This window comes from Prunus mume, linkage group LG8 (genome assembly GCF_029339155.1).
Source record: "Prunus mume cultivar Tortuosa linkage group LG8, ASM2933915v1, whole genome shotgun sequence".
Taxonomy (NCBI): Eukaryota; Viridiplantae; Streptophyta; class Magnoliopsida; order Rosales; family Rosaceae; genus Prunus; species Prunus mume.
In genome coordinates this window covers 2863351-2882953 of record NC_142705.1, presented here as the reverse complement: position 1 = coordinate 2882953, position 19603 = coordinate 2863351, and the positions used below count along the sequence as shown (strand labels likewise).

At 36.6% G+C, this 19603-nt stretch overlaps 2 protein-coding genes across 11 annotated transcripts; one reads left to right on the top strand and one right to left on the bottom strand.

The window, feature by feature from the left end:
* The first annotated feature begins 4133 nt into the window (after positions 1-4133).
* On the top strand, positions 4134-7853 carry BAS1 (Cytochrome P450 superfamily protein). The gene is made up of 5 exons (XM_008244497.2): positions 4134-4684; positions 5487-5710; positions 5788-6029; positions 6117-6510; positions 6731-7853. The coding sequence occupies exons 1-5, from the start codon at positions 4402-4404 to the stop codon at positions 7187-7189; spliced, it is 1602 nt and encodes a 533-aa protein (XP_008242719.2). The 5' UTR covers positions 4134-4401; the 3' UTR covers positions 7190-7853.
* Positions 7854-9951: 2098 nt separating this feature from the next.
* On the bottom strand, positions 9952-15924 carry LOC103341019 (uncharacterized). Of its 10 annotated transcripts, XR_016122854.1 has the most exons (6): positions 15709-15923; positions 14481-14904; positions 13395-14072; positions 12481-12739; positions 10435-10815; positions 9952-10135 (listed from the first exon to the last, which is right to left on the bottom strand). XR_016122854.1 is itself a non-coding variant. In XM_089043154.1 (5 exons), exons 2-4 carry the CDS (start codon positions 14880-14882, stop codon positions 12692-12694), a joined length of 1128 nt encoding a protein of 375 aa, XP_088899280.1. In that variant the 5' UTR covers positions 14883-14904; positions 15709-15924; the 3' UTR covers positions 11198-12072; positions 12652-12691. The 10 variants fall into 10 exon arrangements, 5 of the variants coding, with proteins under 5 accessions (XP_088899280.1, XP_016651956.2, XP_088899279.1 ...); XR_016122853.1 differs by lacking the exons at positions 9952-10135; positions 10435-10815 and adding an exon at positions 11198-11587 and having other exon boundaries at positions 11878-12739; XR_016122852.1 differs by lacking the exons at positions 9952-10135; positions 10435-10815 and adding an exon at positions 11198-12072 and having other exon boundaries at positions 12162-12739.
* Between the last annotated feature and the right edge of the window lie 3679 nt (positions 15925-19603).

Genomic DNA, 19603 nt, shown 5'->3' with positions numbered 1-19603 from the left:
AAACATACGAAATGTTCGAGTCTCTCTTGTATGTATGTCAGGTTTTAATTTCGACTTTAAGTTTTCTATATTGAACGATTGGATGAGATTCGAGTATAATAAACTTCGAAACCAACATTTCTCTTCGTTGTTTAGTCTTTCCTTTCCCCATCAAATATAGAAACTAGCTGGTCAGATACTGCTCATGTATCGGCTATCGATTATTATTATTTTTTTAATTTTTTATGTTTTGGTCAAGGGCTATCGATTGGTTAGGCACATAAATATAACTTAGGTAGTGGCAGGAAGGGTGATTTGGTAACTTGAGGAAGAAAAGAAAAGAAATCTGAATCTGCCAAAGCTTTTGTTTGAGTAGATGTAACGAAAGGCGTTTGTATGCGGACAAAATGTAGAGAAAAGTCAATCATTGGGCGACACGTGGCAAACCATGATTTGACGTGGATGGGGATCTAATAAGACAGTGCAGCTGGAGCCTGGACCTGTAGGACGAGAGGTCCTGGACCTGTCACACCTTTGATTGCGTGGACGAAAACTCCTCCGCCCTCGTGTAATAAAATATTAAACATAATAAATATGACATCACAAATCAACCAAACCCGGAATATGTGATGCAAAATTTCTTCAAACCAAGTTTCAAACTTATATATTTTATAAACGAGCTATTTAAAATATAGATAGAGATATGATCAATAATATGATGAATAATAGAGTACATGTAACATTTTCGTATGCGCGCAAAATGATATTTGATTTGATTTGATTTTTAAAATAAAAAAAAATGATTGTGAACCTTATCTAGGGATTTTGAGTTGTGTGTGGGTTTAGAAAATGTGAAAAAGTTAGCTAGAAAGAGGGAGAAAATCCTCAAAAACATTACATATGAATGGTGCACTTTTCGCTAAAAGCATGCGCATGCTCTTTTTAAGTTGATAGTGAAACTCAACTTTCTTTCTTCTTTTTTTTTCTTGATTGACCATCTAATCTAAGTGCGCAAATCTTGACCAGCACCCATATTAAATCAAGCGTAATTACTATGGCATTATTACTAAGATGAAATTCTCAAAGGATAACCAAAGCTCTAGTTCAAATTTGGATTTGGCATGAGTGCCTATGGATACTCCAACTAGGGTTTTCAATTCTCATCATGGAAGTCAAATCGTTTTTTTTAATTTGTAAAATGGGACCCAGTTGGCCAGGTATGCCATATACGGAATGACACGTGGATAAAATATTACTCCAAAATGGCTGGATTAGATTTGGGGTGATTGTAGCATAGGGGAGCGAGCGGTGACTTTGTGATCATTAGAAGTAAAAGAAAAAGAAAGTATGGTGGGGGGAGGGGAGGGATTGGTAGCAAATCCCTTGGTTTGCTCTTTGTAGCTAGCAAGTGTCTATCTTTACCAACTAAATCTTTTATCACCTTGGAAAAGTTTCAATCTTCTTTAGACTCTATCTATCTGTATCCTAAGATCCTAAGAAAAATAAGTGATGATCTCGCCTTCAATTATTGTCAATTATTTTCATTGGAATTTTGGGTCAAAACTCTATCAAGGAATCTCAATCATTTGCATCCTCAAATTTTGTTTCTAGAAGAGACATCATACATTCTCTTCTCATGTTAATTGTATAATTAATCACATTGACACGATTTAAGACTAATTGTCTTCTTGATTTGATGAAGTGACAGTAGGAAAATACTTTTAACATAAATATAAAGGTCTGCAGTTTTTCGGGTTCAATCAGCTGGTACCATTTTGGATTTAGATCCTTATATATATATAAACTCCGCTTGTTAAGTGGTTGCATATTCTAGTTTGTCTTTTTGCCCTTTTTTTCTTCTTTAATTTTGCAGAGAAACAAAAGATTATGCATGTTTTATAAGGAGTCTAGCTAGGCCAACCTGATTCTGTCAATATTCACCCTTTTTAAAGCTCCATATTCGTATTTCGTATCCACCACTTTATCTAACTAAAGCTAGACAGTACAGACTCCAACTCAGATCTTCATTGAAATCTCCAATCTCTCTCTCTCTCTCTCTCTCTCTCTCTCTCTCTCTCTCTCTCTCTCATGCATGCAAGCTCAATTAATTATCTTAATTAAGATTGATTGATCACAGCTCTTGTTTAAATTGACCTAAAGTTTCCAAACCAATATCGTTGCATTCCCTCCATGGAGGCCTCGTGACCAACCCCACCTTTGTGGCTTTGTACAATGAAATATATGCATGCAGCACATGTATCGCGCGTGCCTTGTCCCTATGTACTTGAACATGTTCCCTTCCTTTTTGTTAGATATACATGTGTTTATATTTGAAGGAGGGGCCGGGAGATTCGTACACAAGCCTTGAAGAGAACTGCTGTTAATTACTTGAGTTATATTTAATGATCAAAATATAGGTCAATGTGAACGGTTAGTTTGTCGATTTTTGGTCACGAAGGTAGGGTTGGTCGAAGTCAGCAGCTGTTGCTCTGCTGCCACCCTTTGCCACAAAACTCTTTAGTGTAACCGTTGAGTTTGTTTTAAAATTGTAGGACCCATGAAGGGCACATGGCCCAACATGTCTTGGGTCTATTAGGACAAGATTAGGGGACGGTGCCTTTGCAGTGTTGGGTCAACTAGAGCATATTTCCCCACCAAGAGCACAGAAAGAAACCCTAAAATAGACAGCCTTGTTTCCATGTGCACAAATTTAAGAGCAACATTCCAAATCTACAACCTCCTTTGTGCCCTCTATCTTTCTCCCTTCCCTCCCAAACCCATCTTTTTGGGAACAAAAGGAAGAAACTTGGATATGATATCCTTCCCTTTTCATCAACCCAAGATTAATTAGCTACATTGTATATGTTTAATTATAATTTTAGTTTCAATTCAACAAACCTTGTTTGATTTTCCTAAATGTGACCTAGCTAGCTAGGTCGAAATCAAGAGAAGAAGAAAAAAAAAAGTGAAAGGTGTTGATTTGGTTATCATTATATTTCCAATGTCAATATAGATTAACTATTTAAGAACATGGGTTATGATTATTGAATAAAATCATGGAGTTGACTGATCACTAAATTCTAAATAGATCTTTTTGTTAATATATATTCGTGTGGGGCTCATTATAGGTTTAGTTTAATCAAGAAATCTAGTTGTGAACATGATACATCGCATAAGATTGAAGTGGGGAAAAAGATGTTAGTGACATGATTAGTATGGAAATTTCAAAATCAACGACATGACTCTGTCCATACGTGATTAGCGTATATTACTAGCAAATTAAAGACGGTGATTATTTACATCCAAATAAAATAGTGTGGTAACTTAACGTGTTAAAAGACGATTCACTATGCATAGAATTGCCAAATTCCATAATTAGACAAATAAAAGAGGTTGGATTAACGTTCCTCCGAAAAGAAAGGGGGGAACGGGGTGTTGTGGTTTGGCATCACGCAAGTTTTTAGAGTTGGCTCCCATAGAATAAAAGTTTTAGAGTTCTTAATTTTAATTTTTTATGTATAGTGATAGAAGATTTGAACTCAGACAACAATGAAATCCAAAAACTGAAATCTTGATTAGAAATTGAAATGATGAAAATCTAAATTCCGTCATTTTAGAATTCTATATAATTTTCAATTCTTTCATCCAAACGGAATTTAAATTTTGATGGGATTCTATGTACCATCCTCAGGAAATAAATTAAAAAAAGAAAGAAAAAAGAAGAAGTAGAAAATAATATAAAACTAACGAATGTAGATAAAAGGATTAGTAGTGCATTAATTTGTGTATTAGAAATTAGAATGTCAATTTTGATGGGATAGATAGCAGGTCAATAAAAAAATGATAATGAAAACGTCTTATAAGCTTGGAACATTCTTACATTAGAATGTTCAACAAAAAAATTATTTGGTTTATCGAAGAAAAGAATAAGAAAATCGAAATAGAAGTTGATAGTGGAAATCAAGTGGGGATATAATAATACTAATAGGAAAAGACAAGGGCAACATTGTCTTCAAAAGAATTGATCCCCACTCCCACTCGTTGACCCCTCTTACAAATTACAATTCCAAGGGCGGTCCCTACGCCGTTGGCCTTGCTTGCACTTGCTCATATCCTCCCCTCATCTCCCTCCTAAATTAAAACCATCTCTCTCTCTCTCTCTCTCTCTCTCTCTCTCTCTCAGCTTTGTAGTATTAAAAACCCAAGAAGACACACACTAACAAGTAACAACAGCACAAGCTAGCAAAGCAGATAAAAAAGAAGCAAAGCAAAGAAAGGCTGCTCTGCTCTCCACACACCACACTTATAAGGAGGAAGAGGGAAGAGAGGCTGAGCTGCTGCTAGCTTAGCTCTAGGCACCATCATTTTAAGGATCAATTAATTAAGCTTAGCTAGCTAGCTGCTTAATTAGTTTAAGAAACGATGGAGCAGGAGCTCTTGTGCTGGCTCAAGTTTGTCTGTATATCTCTGATGGTGCTGGTTTTTTCTCTAAGGATGGCAGTGCTGCTTTGGTGGAGGCCCAGAAAAATTGAGGAACATTTTGGGAAGCAAGGGATCAGAGGACCCCCTTACCGTTTCTTCATTGGAAATGTTAAGGAACTTGTGGGGATGATGATCAAGGCCTCTTCTCAAACCATGCCTTCCACGTCTCACAATATTCTCCCCAGAGTTCTTCCTTTTTACCATCACTGGAAGAAAATCTATGGTATTAATTACTCTCCTACTCTCTCTCTCTCTCTTCTCATCATTCAACAACTGGGTTTTCAATTGTTTGGCTTGTCATCTTTTCTCTCGTCTCAAAACTTTTTAATGGATATTGCATTCACACAACCATATCTTTCTTTTGCTTTTTTTTGAATGTTCTAAACAAGTTGATGAAATGGTACTGATTAATTAACATGGTTTTTTGAGCCTTCTCTTCTTCTTCTTCTTCTTCTTCTTCTTCTTATTTTTTTTGGAAGGTGGAATCTTTAAAGCTTCTACCATACATGATTGTTCCTTTACCTTGGGCTTGTGATGATCAGAATTTGTGGCTTTTTGAAAGGCTTGTTTTTAGTCTTGGTACTTCTTCTCAAGCCTTTTTCAGGCTCTTTTTTCCGAGCTTGGATGCTTGATGTTGAAGTTCAGATTTTGTTCTTTTCCGCAGCTTTCTTTTCCTTTGAAACTTTATCATATTGTTAATTAAAAACTTTTCCAGCATGGTAATAATCTTGCTAATGTCCTTTTTCTGCAATCAAAGTGAAGTCTGAAAATGTTCAACTTTTGCGGGAAGTAAAGCTTTCATCTACTTTTTCAGTTTTTCAATTGTCTTCTTTCTTTTGTTTTGTTTTGTTTTTTTTTTTCTAAGGGTGGCTTGAGTTTCCCAAATGAAGTTGTATGTTTGTGCTTGGTTGTCTTCTTCTTCCTATTTTCTTTTGTTTTTGCTCTCTGTTGTAGGGTCTACACTATCCATCCTCCTCCTCCATTATTTATAATTTCCTTTTCCTTTTCCTTTTTCTTGTTCACAGGTGCAACATTTCTTGTGTGGTTTGGACCTACAGTTCGACTCACTGTTTCTGATCCTGATCTCATCCGTGAAATTTTTACTTCAAAGTCAGAATTCTATGAGAAAAATGAGGCTCACCCACTTGTTAAACAGCTCGAGGGCGATGGCCTCCTAAGCCTCAAAGGTGAAAAATGGGCTCACCATAGAAAAATCATTACCCCTACCTTCCATATGGAGAATGTCAAGGTACTTAATTAATTTTCTTAATAATGTTTTATTACCTTTTAATTGATTGATTAATGATGATAATGAATGCTTTTCAGTTGTTGATACCGGTGATGGCCACAAGTATAGTAGATATGATGGACAAATGGTCAGCAATGTCCAGCTCTGGTGAGGTGGAGATTGAAGTTTCTGAGTGGTTCCAAAACCTAACAGAAGATATAATTACCAGAACAGCCTTTGGAAGCAGCTATGAAGATGGCAAAGCCATTTTCAGGCTTCAAGCTCAACAAATGGTGCTTGTTGCCGAGGCTTTTCAAAAAGTTTTCATCCCTGGTTATAGGTAATTAAAACTTATAAACTTCATGCACATATATTTTATTTTTATAAGTAACCGATGACATATTGCTTATGGTTAATTTTGTTTCAGATTTTTGCCCACAAAAAGAAACATAAATTCTTGGAAATTGGACAAGGAAATCAAGAAATCCCTGATAAAGCTGATCGACCGGAGGAGAGAGAATTCAAACTCGGGCAACAACAACAACAACAATGTGCATGAAAAATGTCCCAAGGATTTACTCGGCCTTATGATTCAAGCCTCAAATTCTTCCCCCTCCTCCAATATTACTGTCAACGACATTGTTGAAGAGTGCAAGAGCTTTTTCTTTGCTGGCAAACAGACGACGTCCAATTTGCTGACATGGACAACGGTTCTCCTAGCAATGCACCCACAGTGGCAGCTACAGGCACGTGCCGAGGTGCTGAAGATGTGTGGAGCACGTGACATACCAACCAAGGACGATGTTGTGAAGCTTAAGACGGTAAGCCAAAACCTTGGTTTTACATATTGGGACTAAAATCGTGTTTTGTCTGTTTGCCCATGTTTTTTTCCCACACAAAACCAAACTGCCACCTTTTTGCTTTGTGTTACACGTTTTTGACAGAAAACATTCAAATGCAGATGTTAGGCACTAAGGGTCAAATACATAATTCTAACTGTCTGTTGTTATACCTGCAATGATACGGTGTATTCGTATGCAGCTGAATATGATCCTAAATGAATCACTACGGTTGTACCCGCCTACTATCGCGACAATCCGACGGTCAAGAACGGATGTGGAGCTTGGGGGTTACAAGGTCCCACGTGGGACCGAGCTTTTGATTCCGATCTTGGCTGTTCATCATGATCAGAGCATATGGGGGAATGACGCGAAGGAGTTCAATCCGGCCCGATTCGCGGAGGGCGTGGCCCGAGCCGCCAAGCATCCGGTGGCGTTCATTCCATTTGGGCTCGGGGTCCGCACATGCATTGGGCAAAATCTAGCGTTGTTGCAGGCAAAATTAGCTCTGGCCATCATACTTCAACGCTTCTCTTTCAGGCTGGCCCCCACCTATCAACACGCACCAACGGTCCTGATGCTACTTCACCCTCAATACGGTGCGCCCATCATTTTTCAACGTCTGCCCCAACATGATCAGGAACAAGATCAAGGGCCCTGATCTATTACTACCATTGGTTTGCGTGTGAGTGTGCGTATGATTCGAAGTGAATTGACCGAAATACCCATTTGGCCGATTTCCTTAATTTATTTCTGTTTTGCCTGTTTCGTTTTCTTAACGCTGGGTTTACTTATGAGATAAATATCTTAAGAGAAAGATGTTGAACTCAGTTAACCTAGAGTTACTGACCCCCATCACCCATGATGACGACCATGGTCATGGGTTTTTTTTTTTTTTTTTTTTTTAAACCAAACAAAAATCTTAACCCTGGCATGGCATGGCAGGTAAGTTCTTGTTTTATGAATCTTAGGAATTAGTGAATTGCTAACAATTAAGTAGGTAGCTTGCTCTGTCTCTCCTGTGTTGTATGTAATGTATATTCTCCTCTGTTTCTACAAAGTTTTGTAATATCATCATCCTTAATTGGTTGTCTCTCAACTCAAGCCATGTTGCCTCTGCTGCTGTGTCTCCCTGTCTGCATTAAGAAAAATTTACATTTTTGGGGCTGAACTGATCAAGAATCATTTGGTTGATGGCAATTGTGAAATCTACCTGAGATGAGAATGAGATACAGAACAAATCCCATTGGCCTTTTCAAACATTGAAGAGCCAAATTGGTCTCTGATTTGACTCCTGGACAGGGTACCTTACCCTCTTTTGGTCTATTCAATTGGCAATACATTTGTTTCGTGGGGAATTCATCAGTTGATTAGAAAACAAGTTTGTTGCAACCCAAACAACTGTATGATGTATGTTACCAATGCATTAACATTTGCTTATTTCATGGCAAAGTCTAGAGCAGCTATATATATATATATATATAGCTACCAGTTAAGAATGAGCAACCCAATGTAACTCTTTTAGGGCAACTCCTTTCCATTAAAATAGTTATCTTAAATTGCAAGTAAAACCAGTGTTGTATAATATTATACATCTACAACTAGAAATCTAGATGTTAAAAGATGAATCTAAGTAATAGTAGAAAGCATTAGAAAACCATGCTCACAAACACAACGCAAGAATTTCTGCTATTTTATTTACATATCCATAAGAAAAAGTAGGTGCCCCTTTATAGTTTCAGTTTGTGATAAGCATGGGTGCTCAAATCCTTGACTCTTGAGCTTTGATTATTATTTCTAAACAAGATTAAAAAGAAAAAGAAAATTGGATGCATTGTTAGTTACTAGAAACAAGAGTAAAAGCAAGGACACATGCAGTACCCAAGGCATGAAAAATGATAGTTTTAAGCAAAGTGACTGTAAGCCAGCATGCAGATGCACTTTTTTGATACATTCTCCTTTTTATGGGGTTTAGGGCTTTTCAGTTGCAGTTTGTTTTTGTGTCTAATTTTGAGTTGTAGTTTAGTAAGGAGTAAGATTTGAGAGACAACCAAACCAACCCCTTCTTTTTGTATTACTTTTTGGGATCTTCTCATGCTCTTTGGAAGGTAGCTCTAATTTGGGGTTTTGAATTCTTATGGTCCCCATGGAAGCATGTGGGTTTGGAGCTCTACAAGTAACAAATCTCTCCTCCTCCTCCTCTTCTGTTTTTGTGTGTATTTTACCTTTTTTTGTTGTGTTAAAGGAATCAATAGCATGCCAAGAACCATGTGATCTCATCACTCATCCCCTAATTACCTTATTATGACTCATAATTTTCAATTCACAAGTTAATTAAACCACCTCCTCTTTCTATCTGGGGCACCATGGACCATGCTGGTGCATGCATTAATGGTGATTACAATCTGATTATTCTTCCTAATCACGAGGATTATCTTGAAAATTGTGCTATGTTAAGGACCAGAAGAAGACCATTATTATGTTATGTGTGTGCCTTCCTTAATCTTGGTGAAGTGTGCTGCTTTGCTTTTCTTTGCTTTGTTTTCTATCTGAATAGAAGGCATGAGAAGAGAGCCAGAATTACCTTTACGATACCCCAATCACATAAAACAATCCTTAACCTTTTTTTCTTTTCCCAATTGTTTAATCTGTAACACGCTTCCCCCGATAAATTTTGTAATCCCTGTCCTAATCTTATTAATGTTAATTAACTTTAACTTTTCATTTATATTAGAGGCTTCTCTGTTCTCTTGTGCTTGGTCTTGAGCATGCTTCCCACATTAACATCTAGGCCATGTCTCCCCCACTTTGCTAGGCGACAAAACCAACACTCCAATGACTCCATCTCAAAAGGTCAAGCTAACATTCTAAAATATTGGTTAAATACAACGACAATAATGCAGAAAAACTTGGAGCAAAAGTTATGGTTATTTGAACCATATTTTGTTTTTGTGCAAGTAGCCGTTGGAAACCTAAGAACGGGAACAAGAAATTAAATTGATTATCTCCATGCCATGGCCCATGGAAGATATGTCCACCTCCTAGTCTAAGGAATTGGGTTTTTTGTACCCCCACCCTACCAAATTAAAAAAATATAAGGGTTTTATAGATCCCTAGAAAATATTTAAGATCTATGGTTGTGACAGAGTCATCCCAATTCCCTAATCAAACAAAGTATATATTGATATCAATATTAATATGAATATAAATCAGCCCCAAATGTCTCCCAATTTTGCAGCCATACCAAAGAAATTTAGCTGGCTAATGTCTGCCCTTGATTAATGCGACTCTGTCGGTCTGCCATAGACCAAAGGCCTAGCTCTTTCTGTTTTTGCATGATTGGCCATTTTCTCCTTCTCTTCTCTTGCCCCCATTTGGCAACTTGGCATGCATCACTCCTTCCTTCTTCTATATACTATATCATCCATAATTCCATATATATATATATAAGTTAGTTGTAAGATAATGTCTATTTTTAACAGAATATCATGAATCAATGTCCTCTGATACAAGCAGATCCCAACATTTGCTGACAACCAATAACAAATTCTGGCTGATTGAGCTTTCATCCCAAGTTTACAACAGCAGCACATCACAGACACGTTCTCTGTTCCAAAAGAAAGTGGCATGCAAAAAACTAAACTCAATATACAGACACAGAGATAAAGTGAGCATATAACAATAAATGTTGTATATCTTATTAGGTAAAAGGAGCTAAGTTGCAGATGTGGACTTAGCGAAATTGATTAAAGTGGATGTGGTTTTCACTCTACACTCAAGTTCAAATTCTCTTCTCGTAGTTTATACTAAAGTAGAATATGGTTTGCAATAGAAAAACAGCTAAGTTTTAGTGTTAGATATTTCAAATGACACTAATAACATTCTTGTCCAAATTGAGGTTGATACCTGATAAGATGGAGAACTCAAGCACCGCCCAACCACGTCATCTGAGGAAATATATTATTAGTTAAGATGATGAGGAAATTGAAAGCTTGATTAGGAGCCTAAACTCAAATCAGTTGAAGTCCCACATAGACATCTCTCTCACTATCTGTCTGTCTCTATTTGTGAAAGGAGCAAAATCACATGGGAACAACAATCATGAAGAGATGCAAGTGAGACAAGAGCAGAGGATTTGGTGGAGCCACATAAATGCACCACACCACTCATTTTGTTAATCCACAAACGCCCCTTTTGCTTGCAAGAATGACACCTTTGGAACTTTGTTGGTCATTTCAGTGACAACCCCCACCTGTTTCATTGCCCTTTTGTTTCAAGATTCTAACTCTGAACAAGAAACAACAGAAATTTAGCAACATTTTAATCAATCAGGAGTCAGGACGACGCGTATATAAATTTCAAGGTTGTCATGTGGTCATCCTTGGACCAGCTCTCTCATCACTATCAGTCAAAACACGTTTTGTGAATAAGATAACAGGAATGCATACATGGGTTAGGTTACTTGGTCAAGTTAGTGAGTCTCATTAGAGAAGTTTAACCTGCTTATCAAATTTATATGATTTTCTTCCAATATTGGATATGTGAAGCCCAAGAATCCCTCGCCCAACTTAACAAAAATACCTAAACTTGGGCCCATAAAACTGTTTTCTTTTTTGTCAAGAGGCCCATAAAATATTGGTGCTTTTGTATGCACGGACAATGAACTTGCTTGGTTTCAAAAACACTTGATATGAAAATCTTCGTTGTCCTTTCGCATGCTCTGAAAATCTTCACAAGATATACAAATAAAGTACAAGCAACCTCCTTATGAACAGTAGCTACACCATCTTCTCTTCTCTGGTGATAAAAACAAATTAACGACAGGACATGTTAAGTTGAGAGACCAAACAATGGCACGGGGTGAAAGTACAAACTGAGCACAGATTAGCAGAATCATTTTGAGTTGCTAAGAGCAACTCCAAGGGATATGATGTTATCATCACATGCTCAAGATCCTTGGAATAATTGCATCAAATTCAAAAATTTGATGGGCAGTGGACACCAGTCACAGCTTTATGGTATTCAAACCAAGCTGATATATATTTCACGTACAAAGCATCTGCAGCAGGAACCATAAACAAAAAATCGAACTCAGGCCTGCTTAGATAAAAATTTGAAGCCTCACAAACACAAGTGAGATAGAGAAATGAAACGACTTGCAAGGATGGACAGAAACAAATAATATTTCCACCTAAAGGACATCCAAATCCAGTACTATTTTTCCATGGAAAATTAATAAGGACAAAACAAACTAATTTGAGATCAGTGAGAGTTTAATGTCGTATTAACGGAGAAATGAGTTATGTTTCCTTCAGTGTTCTGTGTTCAGTATAGCCCTCTCCTGCCTACCTCAGTTCAAAACTTGCAGTAAAAGAACATGGCTGACAATCTGTGTCAACCAGGAGCAAGCAAAAAGTTTGTGATATGCTACAAATACTGCAATCATCACAAAGAATTCAAGAGCTGTAGGACAGTCCAGATGCCTATAATCAGGACATTGATATCTTCTTACTGCTTACACCCAGAGAGTTGACAAATTCATTCCTGGTTTGCAGATTAGAGATTAGAGTTTGAAACCACTCCCAATATAAAACTTCTGGATAATATCGCACATCTTAATTAACAATGCTTACCTGTTTGATGGAAACTTTAAGCTTGAAAATAGATTGACTGCCCATGCTTATGGAAAATTACAATATTTTGAACTTTACTTTTAAAATTGAAAGACCCTTGACTAGGCTTCATAAACTTATAACCTTCCCCGCCTAAATAAAAAAGAGACATAACACACAACCCAAAAAAAAAAACAGCAGTAAACCATATAAACGAAGAATGTCACGAAATGCAACTGCGTTCACATGATAAATTTCTAGCAGATGGAGAATAAGAAAGATATCAGCAAGTCAAATAAGTTATATGTGGGTGTGCTGAGGCGAAGGTTTGAAATAAAACCTTTAAAAGCATCCACATCTCAGGTCATCCTGTGTCAGCCACAAGATTCTTGTCTTACATCCTTCAGCAAAACAGTTATCTAAGGCTCACAGGTGGCCTGACATGGAAGAATGAAGAGACCAGATATGTTAATGAGAACAGGAGAATCAGAAGCTGTCCTATAATAATTACCCTCGCGTCTAGACTGAGAGAAAGCTGGCAAGCCCCAAGATCATCTTTGGAGACTTGAAAGAAAGGCGACAAGCCTCCTAGTTCGGCCCTGGAAAACGCAGGGGAAGCATTAATATTGTCCACAAATGAAATTTCTTAGACTTCCAAATGATAGGGAGACAATCAAGATATTGACTTGTTATAAATCATGGAACATATTTCTCATGACTCAGGGAATCTAAGAGCAAGCATCAGCCTCACAAATCAACAGAAGGAAAAAAGATACACACTATATATGTAAATCAGATTTTTTATAAGAGCACATGCACAGTCGTTTACTTGCAAAATGCATCCATAATACATGTTTACAAAACTTCCTATAGTAAGGTTTATGTTGAACATCTTAATCACGATATGCTTCTCAGTACAATCCCAGAGATAAACAAAAGAAAACAATTGATTCACAAAGATGAGTTTGATAAAATGCATACTTGGAAAAGTTTGTACTACATTGAGTTTCAACTATTTGTTGTAACTAAAATAACAGGATATCAAAACATCTCATCTTGTTTCTTACAGTGGAGTAAGGTCATTAAAGAAAATTTCATCAGATTCTACAGCTAGAAGAAAAACATGAATCAAAAGACATGGTCCCAGTTTTCCTGTCATCTAATATGAATGCTGTTATCTCCAGACACTAAGTTTCTAAGCTCCATTAAATGTTCATCATTTGATATATGGAGTGAAAGGCGAAGATTGGTCACCAATTCTTCTTGTTCCCAACTTAAAGGTCCTGACGCATGTAATGCCCCTATCGTGCAACGGTAGGCATGCAACTCTAACCTATGGATCTCAGCCGCCAATTCTTCCTTTGCAGGAAGGAGAGAGTTTCCTTCCTCATATCCCAATTGACAAATAGATTCAGCATCAGATGACCGATCATCAAAATCTTCAGTAGAACTAGCAGAAACAGGAGGAGGTGACTTATAGGAATCATTGCTACCGATACTACAACTACCAACAGAGCATGTCACACTATCAGCATCATTCAACCTTAAGTTAACAGCAAAGAAACACCCAACGTCACCACTTGGTTTCCTTCTTTCCATATCAACATCAGAAAATACAGTTGCTCTGTTGTTAAGAGAAGCACGTATTTCTTTTCCACCCTGCATATGTCTTGGTACCCCAACATCTACCTGTTCAGAAAATGTGCATAAATTAGCAGAAATTACTCGGAGACGCTTGCCCTCTCTTTCAACAGCTCTAAACTTCTCAGCAGATCCATCATATGCTTCATCTTGGAAATACAAGTAGGGCGATCTTCTCTTCAGATTATGAGAGAAGGCAACGCGCGTTTCATTCTTCTGAGCTTTGAGACAAGAACTTTGGTTGTACTTTAAAGTTTCACCACGCTTTCCATACTCATAATTGTTCAAACCCTGCATGCAAAAGTAAACAAAAAATAAGCACATGAAAACAAGAAGACATCTAGTGGAAGTTATTTTCTGGTCTGCACTACATTAAATTATTGATCAGTACAATTCCAACAGCCAAAGCAAATTTCCAACTTCAAACGTTCAAAATGAAACATCTATACTATTAGAGTCTATATCAATCACTCATTTGTGATGCTAAATTTTGTACAACTACTGATTAACCTTAATGCGTGCTTTCTTTTCAGTAAGTGTCCACGATGCAGATTAAAAATGCAAAACAAAAACAAAGACCAAAGAAGCAAGTATATTGAACACAAGCTCCTCAATAAACACTTCAAAACTTTTAGACACATAAAACTGCAAAATGTAAATAAAGATATTCTGAAGGCAAATATATTCAGACGACATTACCTTTCCAATCACAACCCATTTGTCATCTTGCCAAAACTGTCTGACTCGGATTTCAAATTTTCCGACCTTAAATTCTTGGGAGGATCCAAGTATCCTGACTAAAAAGTACTGCTTTCCTAAAACCTTTGAAATTGTTGCCATTTTCCAAGAAAAGTTGTCAAAAACCTCAACGAGATCACCAGGAACCCAATTTTCTGACACTTCCAGTGGAGGAGGGCAAGGCCTAATTGCATTTCTGGGTACCCTCTCGACAGCGGCCTTATCAGAGGCACCCTCAAATCCATCATATCTAACAGTGTAGTTGTGGCCGTTACCACAGATTATCTTGGCACAGCACCAGGAGCCTGAAGGCATCTCCTTTTTGATCAATACTTCCACGCTGCTTCCACTTTTGAATCTCATGATGCTATATGCTTTATAAAACCTGTTTCAACAATAAAACTAACGTAAGACACAAGACAAAGAATCTAAAATTCTCAGTTTTGAAATAAGATAATAAATTCATAATAATCTCGACATCTCATAAGGAAGAGTGAGGATCATTGGCGATGGAATGATTGACACTACGTAAATCAATAAAAAGAACATCCGTATAGAGAATTCTTAGCAAACAGATAAGATACCATACCATGTGTATCTTCTCTGGAAGTCGGAAATAAAATAAAACAACATAAAATTTCAATTTTTCTCTGCATCTTCTAAACAACCAAACAGTCATAAAATTCAAACACTTGAAGAATTCCTTTCGTTCAATATTAAAGGAAGAAAATTGAAAAAATATCAGAAATTCAAATCAGACTGCCAAAACATATGCTCTGCTTTGCTGCTGGGAAAATGCAACAAGATAAAAAGAACCAAACTTTGAATTCCTAAGTTTTCCATAGATTAAGACCTGAGAAAACTCAAACTAGCACTCAACTGAGCTTAAGGCAAGTAGATGGTTTAGTTTCATCGACCCAATTTCATAACACCGTCTACCAAACAAACAAAATAGAGACCCAATGTTTTCTTCTTATTTTCCAGCGTTTTCTCCGCAAACAAACAGTTGGGTGAAGGAAAAAGATTTGACCCAAGAAGCAAAATTTTAACTTCTCTGTCAATTCCCTGTCTTCATCCAGAAGAAGATTAAACTGACAGGAGATGCACAGATTACAAAGCACAGAATTTTATCCAGAATCTAAATGCAGAGAGGATTAAAATAAGCATAAATGGAGAGAGTTTCACTGACCTTTTTCAATTCGGAGAGGAATTGGTTATCAGAAAAAGTTTGAACTCGGTGATTCTTCTTCTTGTTGTTGTGTTGGTTTTAGTTTTATTGTTTTTATGAATAAATTATTTTTTGTGGGTATTTAAAAGGTCCAAATATTTAGCTTAATAAGCAACGAATATGGCATGGTTTCTGTGCCAAGTTGCCATCTGCCCAAGAATAGCTTGTTGAGGTGGGGATTAACTGTTAAATCTCATGGTAAACCATGGGTGTGCACTACGCATACCCTCTCCTCCTTTTTATTTATTTATTTGTTCTGTATTTTAACGGTTCATTTTGCTATGGATACATTCCGTCTACAACACATGATACATATCTATCCATATTAGGTGAATTCCAAATACGTACAATTCCAGTTTACAACTCCTTCACATTTCTCTTTGCAAGTATAAGGTCAAAAAAGTGATTCTAAGTCAAAATTTCGAAGCACGCAAAAACCAAGAATTATGTTTAAATGAAGAAGGAAAAGGCTCGAACTTGGAGCATTGTTGTAATATTAGAACGATAAATACCACTAATTACAATTTTCAGAAATTTTATTTTATTTACTATCACGGTTTACTGAATAAATATTATTTAACTGCATTATCACGAGCTAATTATTATGGGATTGTCACGTTGTCTTCTCTTGTGGAATTGTGTGTCTTGAGATATGGGTGAATGAATGGTTATCCATCTAAAGGAATTTTGTAAAGATTCACTTGGATATCGAATTTATGATTGTCTAATTTCTTTAAATGAACACTTTTTCATAAATAAAAAATGTCATGCTTCGAATTTGGCATCCAAAAAGGCAGCGATAGAGAATGAATTCTCTATTTTCCTTTTATTTTTCTTATATTTTAAATAAAATAAAAAAGGAAAACCAACTCTAAAGAATCCACCAGTGTAATAGTTTGGAGTAAATAATCGCTTAAAAAAGGTCATGAGTTCGAGTTCTAATTTAGTACATTATCACCCTCGCACTAGAAAATATCCTTTTAAAAGAAACATTAGTTATAGATCATATATAGCATATGCCATATTGTTGGGAGGTTCAATTCTAAATAAAATTTTCTTAATGAAAATTCTGAACAAAAAAATGTTGAAAAGCTTCTTTGGGCACGTGGGTTTTTCTTTTCTTGGAGACCAATTGAGGAAGAAGACCATCAATATATGATATATATATATATATATATATATGTAGGTCAAGTTGTCTTACTTTGAATTGAACGTGGTGGTGGCTAACAATTTAACATATGTATACTATAATTTCCGGTCTTAACTAGAGACCGGTTCTGAAGAACATGTCAACAACCACATTATGTTATAAGCTTCACACATAAACAAAACATCAAAAGCTACCAATTTGGTTTTTTATTTTATTTTATATAAAAGTATTATGGGAGCAATTTAGATCCAAAAATGTGTAATTTTACTTCCTAATAAACCGGTTGAGAGATATTTAAGGGTGCCTAAATTGATGGTGACGTGTTTGTTATCCAATTGAATGTGCTCATGTGACTGTGTAGTGACATTTGCCTAATTATCTTCATTCATCAACGAATTGTCGTTTTTATCATTAATGGTACTCGCATTACATTCTAAATTTGAAAAAGAGGATCCTTTTTTTTTTCTTTTTTTTCTTTTTTTTTCCCACGCTAAACCACATATTTGGCAATTCGGATGGATAGCTACTGGGAAAACAAAGCCCTCTGGCCCCCCACTTAGGGGGGAGAGAGAGAGAGAGAGAGAGAGCATATATGACAAGATTAGATTAGTAGTACTTACTTCTTGTTTGTATCTTTTAAATAGAATTCGCACCTTATACGTATGCCCCTCAATGTAATCTTATTTTCATTGCCGCCCCCTTATCTGTGCCGCTGCAATTCAATAAAGGGTGGCAATACGTGACACGACATTAACATAGGACCAAAAATATGTACATGGTTACTTAACTTTGTCTTATAACTAGAGTTGTAATGTTTTTCATCAAAAAAAAAAAAAAAAACTAGAGTTGTAATGTTGACTTGGATATTAGGAACAGCACGGATGAAGATTTTCTAAATTTTAATGTTGTACGCCATATCAGATAATCAAGTCAAGAATTTGTTTTCCTTAAAAAATTAATACATAAATAAAGTGCCAAATCTTGTTGGATCCTTTATTTCTTTAATAAAAGTTGGAATGTCGCTTTTTGCCAGCCTCCTAATCATATCCTAATATGCGATGATATATTCATTTGTTGCTTGGAAGCAAAAGACTCTTGATATATAGAACGCGCACACACAAAAAAAAAAAAGAGCCATATAAACCACACTGAAAGCTGTTGAACCAACACAAAATTGTTTTTAATTTCATTTTTCTGTCACCTTTCTGTTTCAATTTTTTTTCTTTCATTCTTTATGTATGGCAGGCATGAATAGGGCATCCTGCAATGTACTTATAGCATGATTTCCACAGCATTCCCTGCTCTTATTGCCTTAGGTGAGAAAATGGCAAGCACACCCTTGCAAGCATTGGGGGTGGGTTGAGAGATTGAAAAGATAGTTGGGCACATGTTGGGCTTGGTCCAAGCCCATCCAAAGTCAAATTAGCCTTGTATTCTACTTTCGAACTTCCCGAACCACTAGACTAAGAGCTAGTTAATGTTAAGAAGTGTTTGGTAAGATAAATCTAAGACAAAACAAAACCCATGAAATCAAAGCAAGCAAATATGATTGTCTCATTTTCTTTCGTGATCATATAACGTGATGGTGATTACATTGCGATAATATCGACCCTCTTGCAAGAGAGAGGGAAGAATGGTGTATTAGAGAAGACATATTTTAAGTTACATGGGGTGCATATCATTACATTTACAGTTTAGCTGGATGAGAGAAAATCCAAAGTATTAAACCGCAGAGAGCCAAGACAAGGGGAATTAGGTGAATGAAATTCTCTCCTGACGATTTATTATGCAGCAGAGCAATTTCCTTTTTCGTAGCACGATCCGAATTTGCATTATACACAGGCAAGTTTTCAGAAGCTGCTGCAGTTTTTAGAGGTGGAGATGAGGCCAGGGACAGGGATGCTGGTGAGAAGTTCACCAAGAACTCTTCTGAGGCTCGAGAAGTGCTTGATGATCGATGCATTCTTCTGGGTTTCGGGGGTTATTGGGGAACAAGAAGCCAACAGAGAGTTGAAAACGATGGAGAAGAAGAACGGATAAATGATGAGGAATATACAAAAGGGAAGGCCAAAGTGCTACGAGATCTTATAGTGGAGGAGAGGAAGAGGAAAACAATACTCTATATTAATGGAGCTTGCGAACTTAGGAAAGCCTGGAAATCGAGGATAACAGCTTTGCTTGCAGAGCCAAAAATGCAGGGGGGTAGGTTCTGGCCAGTTATTTTAGCATATGGTTTGACAATTAAATATCAACTTATAATGTTCTGATTTCCTGAATGGTCATAGAATACATACAAAGAAGGAAGTCAACTTGGCCTAAAGAACAGCTTGCAGGGCAATTAAAGGCATTCACGTCACCATGTGCATGTAATGTGATGAAAAAAGTCAAATTACTTTATTTTAGTCTAAGAATAGAGATTTGTGCAGGCTGTCAAGCGTAACACACTTGCTTATTTTTAGCAATTTTCAACTAATGGATAGGAACACTAGAAGTATTCAGTTTGAGCGCTCATCTGCTTGCAGTTGAGTCAAAGTCATATCAAGTTAGGGTTCAATGATCTGTCATTATGACCAGAGCTGCAAAATCCGATACCAGTTTTCATGAACTAGAGATACCATTCTGATGAAACTGTATATGCAACTGTTTGTAAATTGTGACCAACAGTTACCTAAAAATAATAATTAGCTAGGAAGAGCAACCACATCA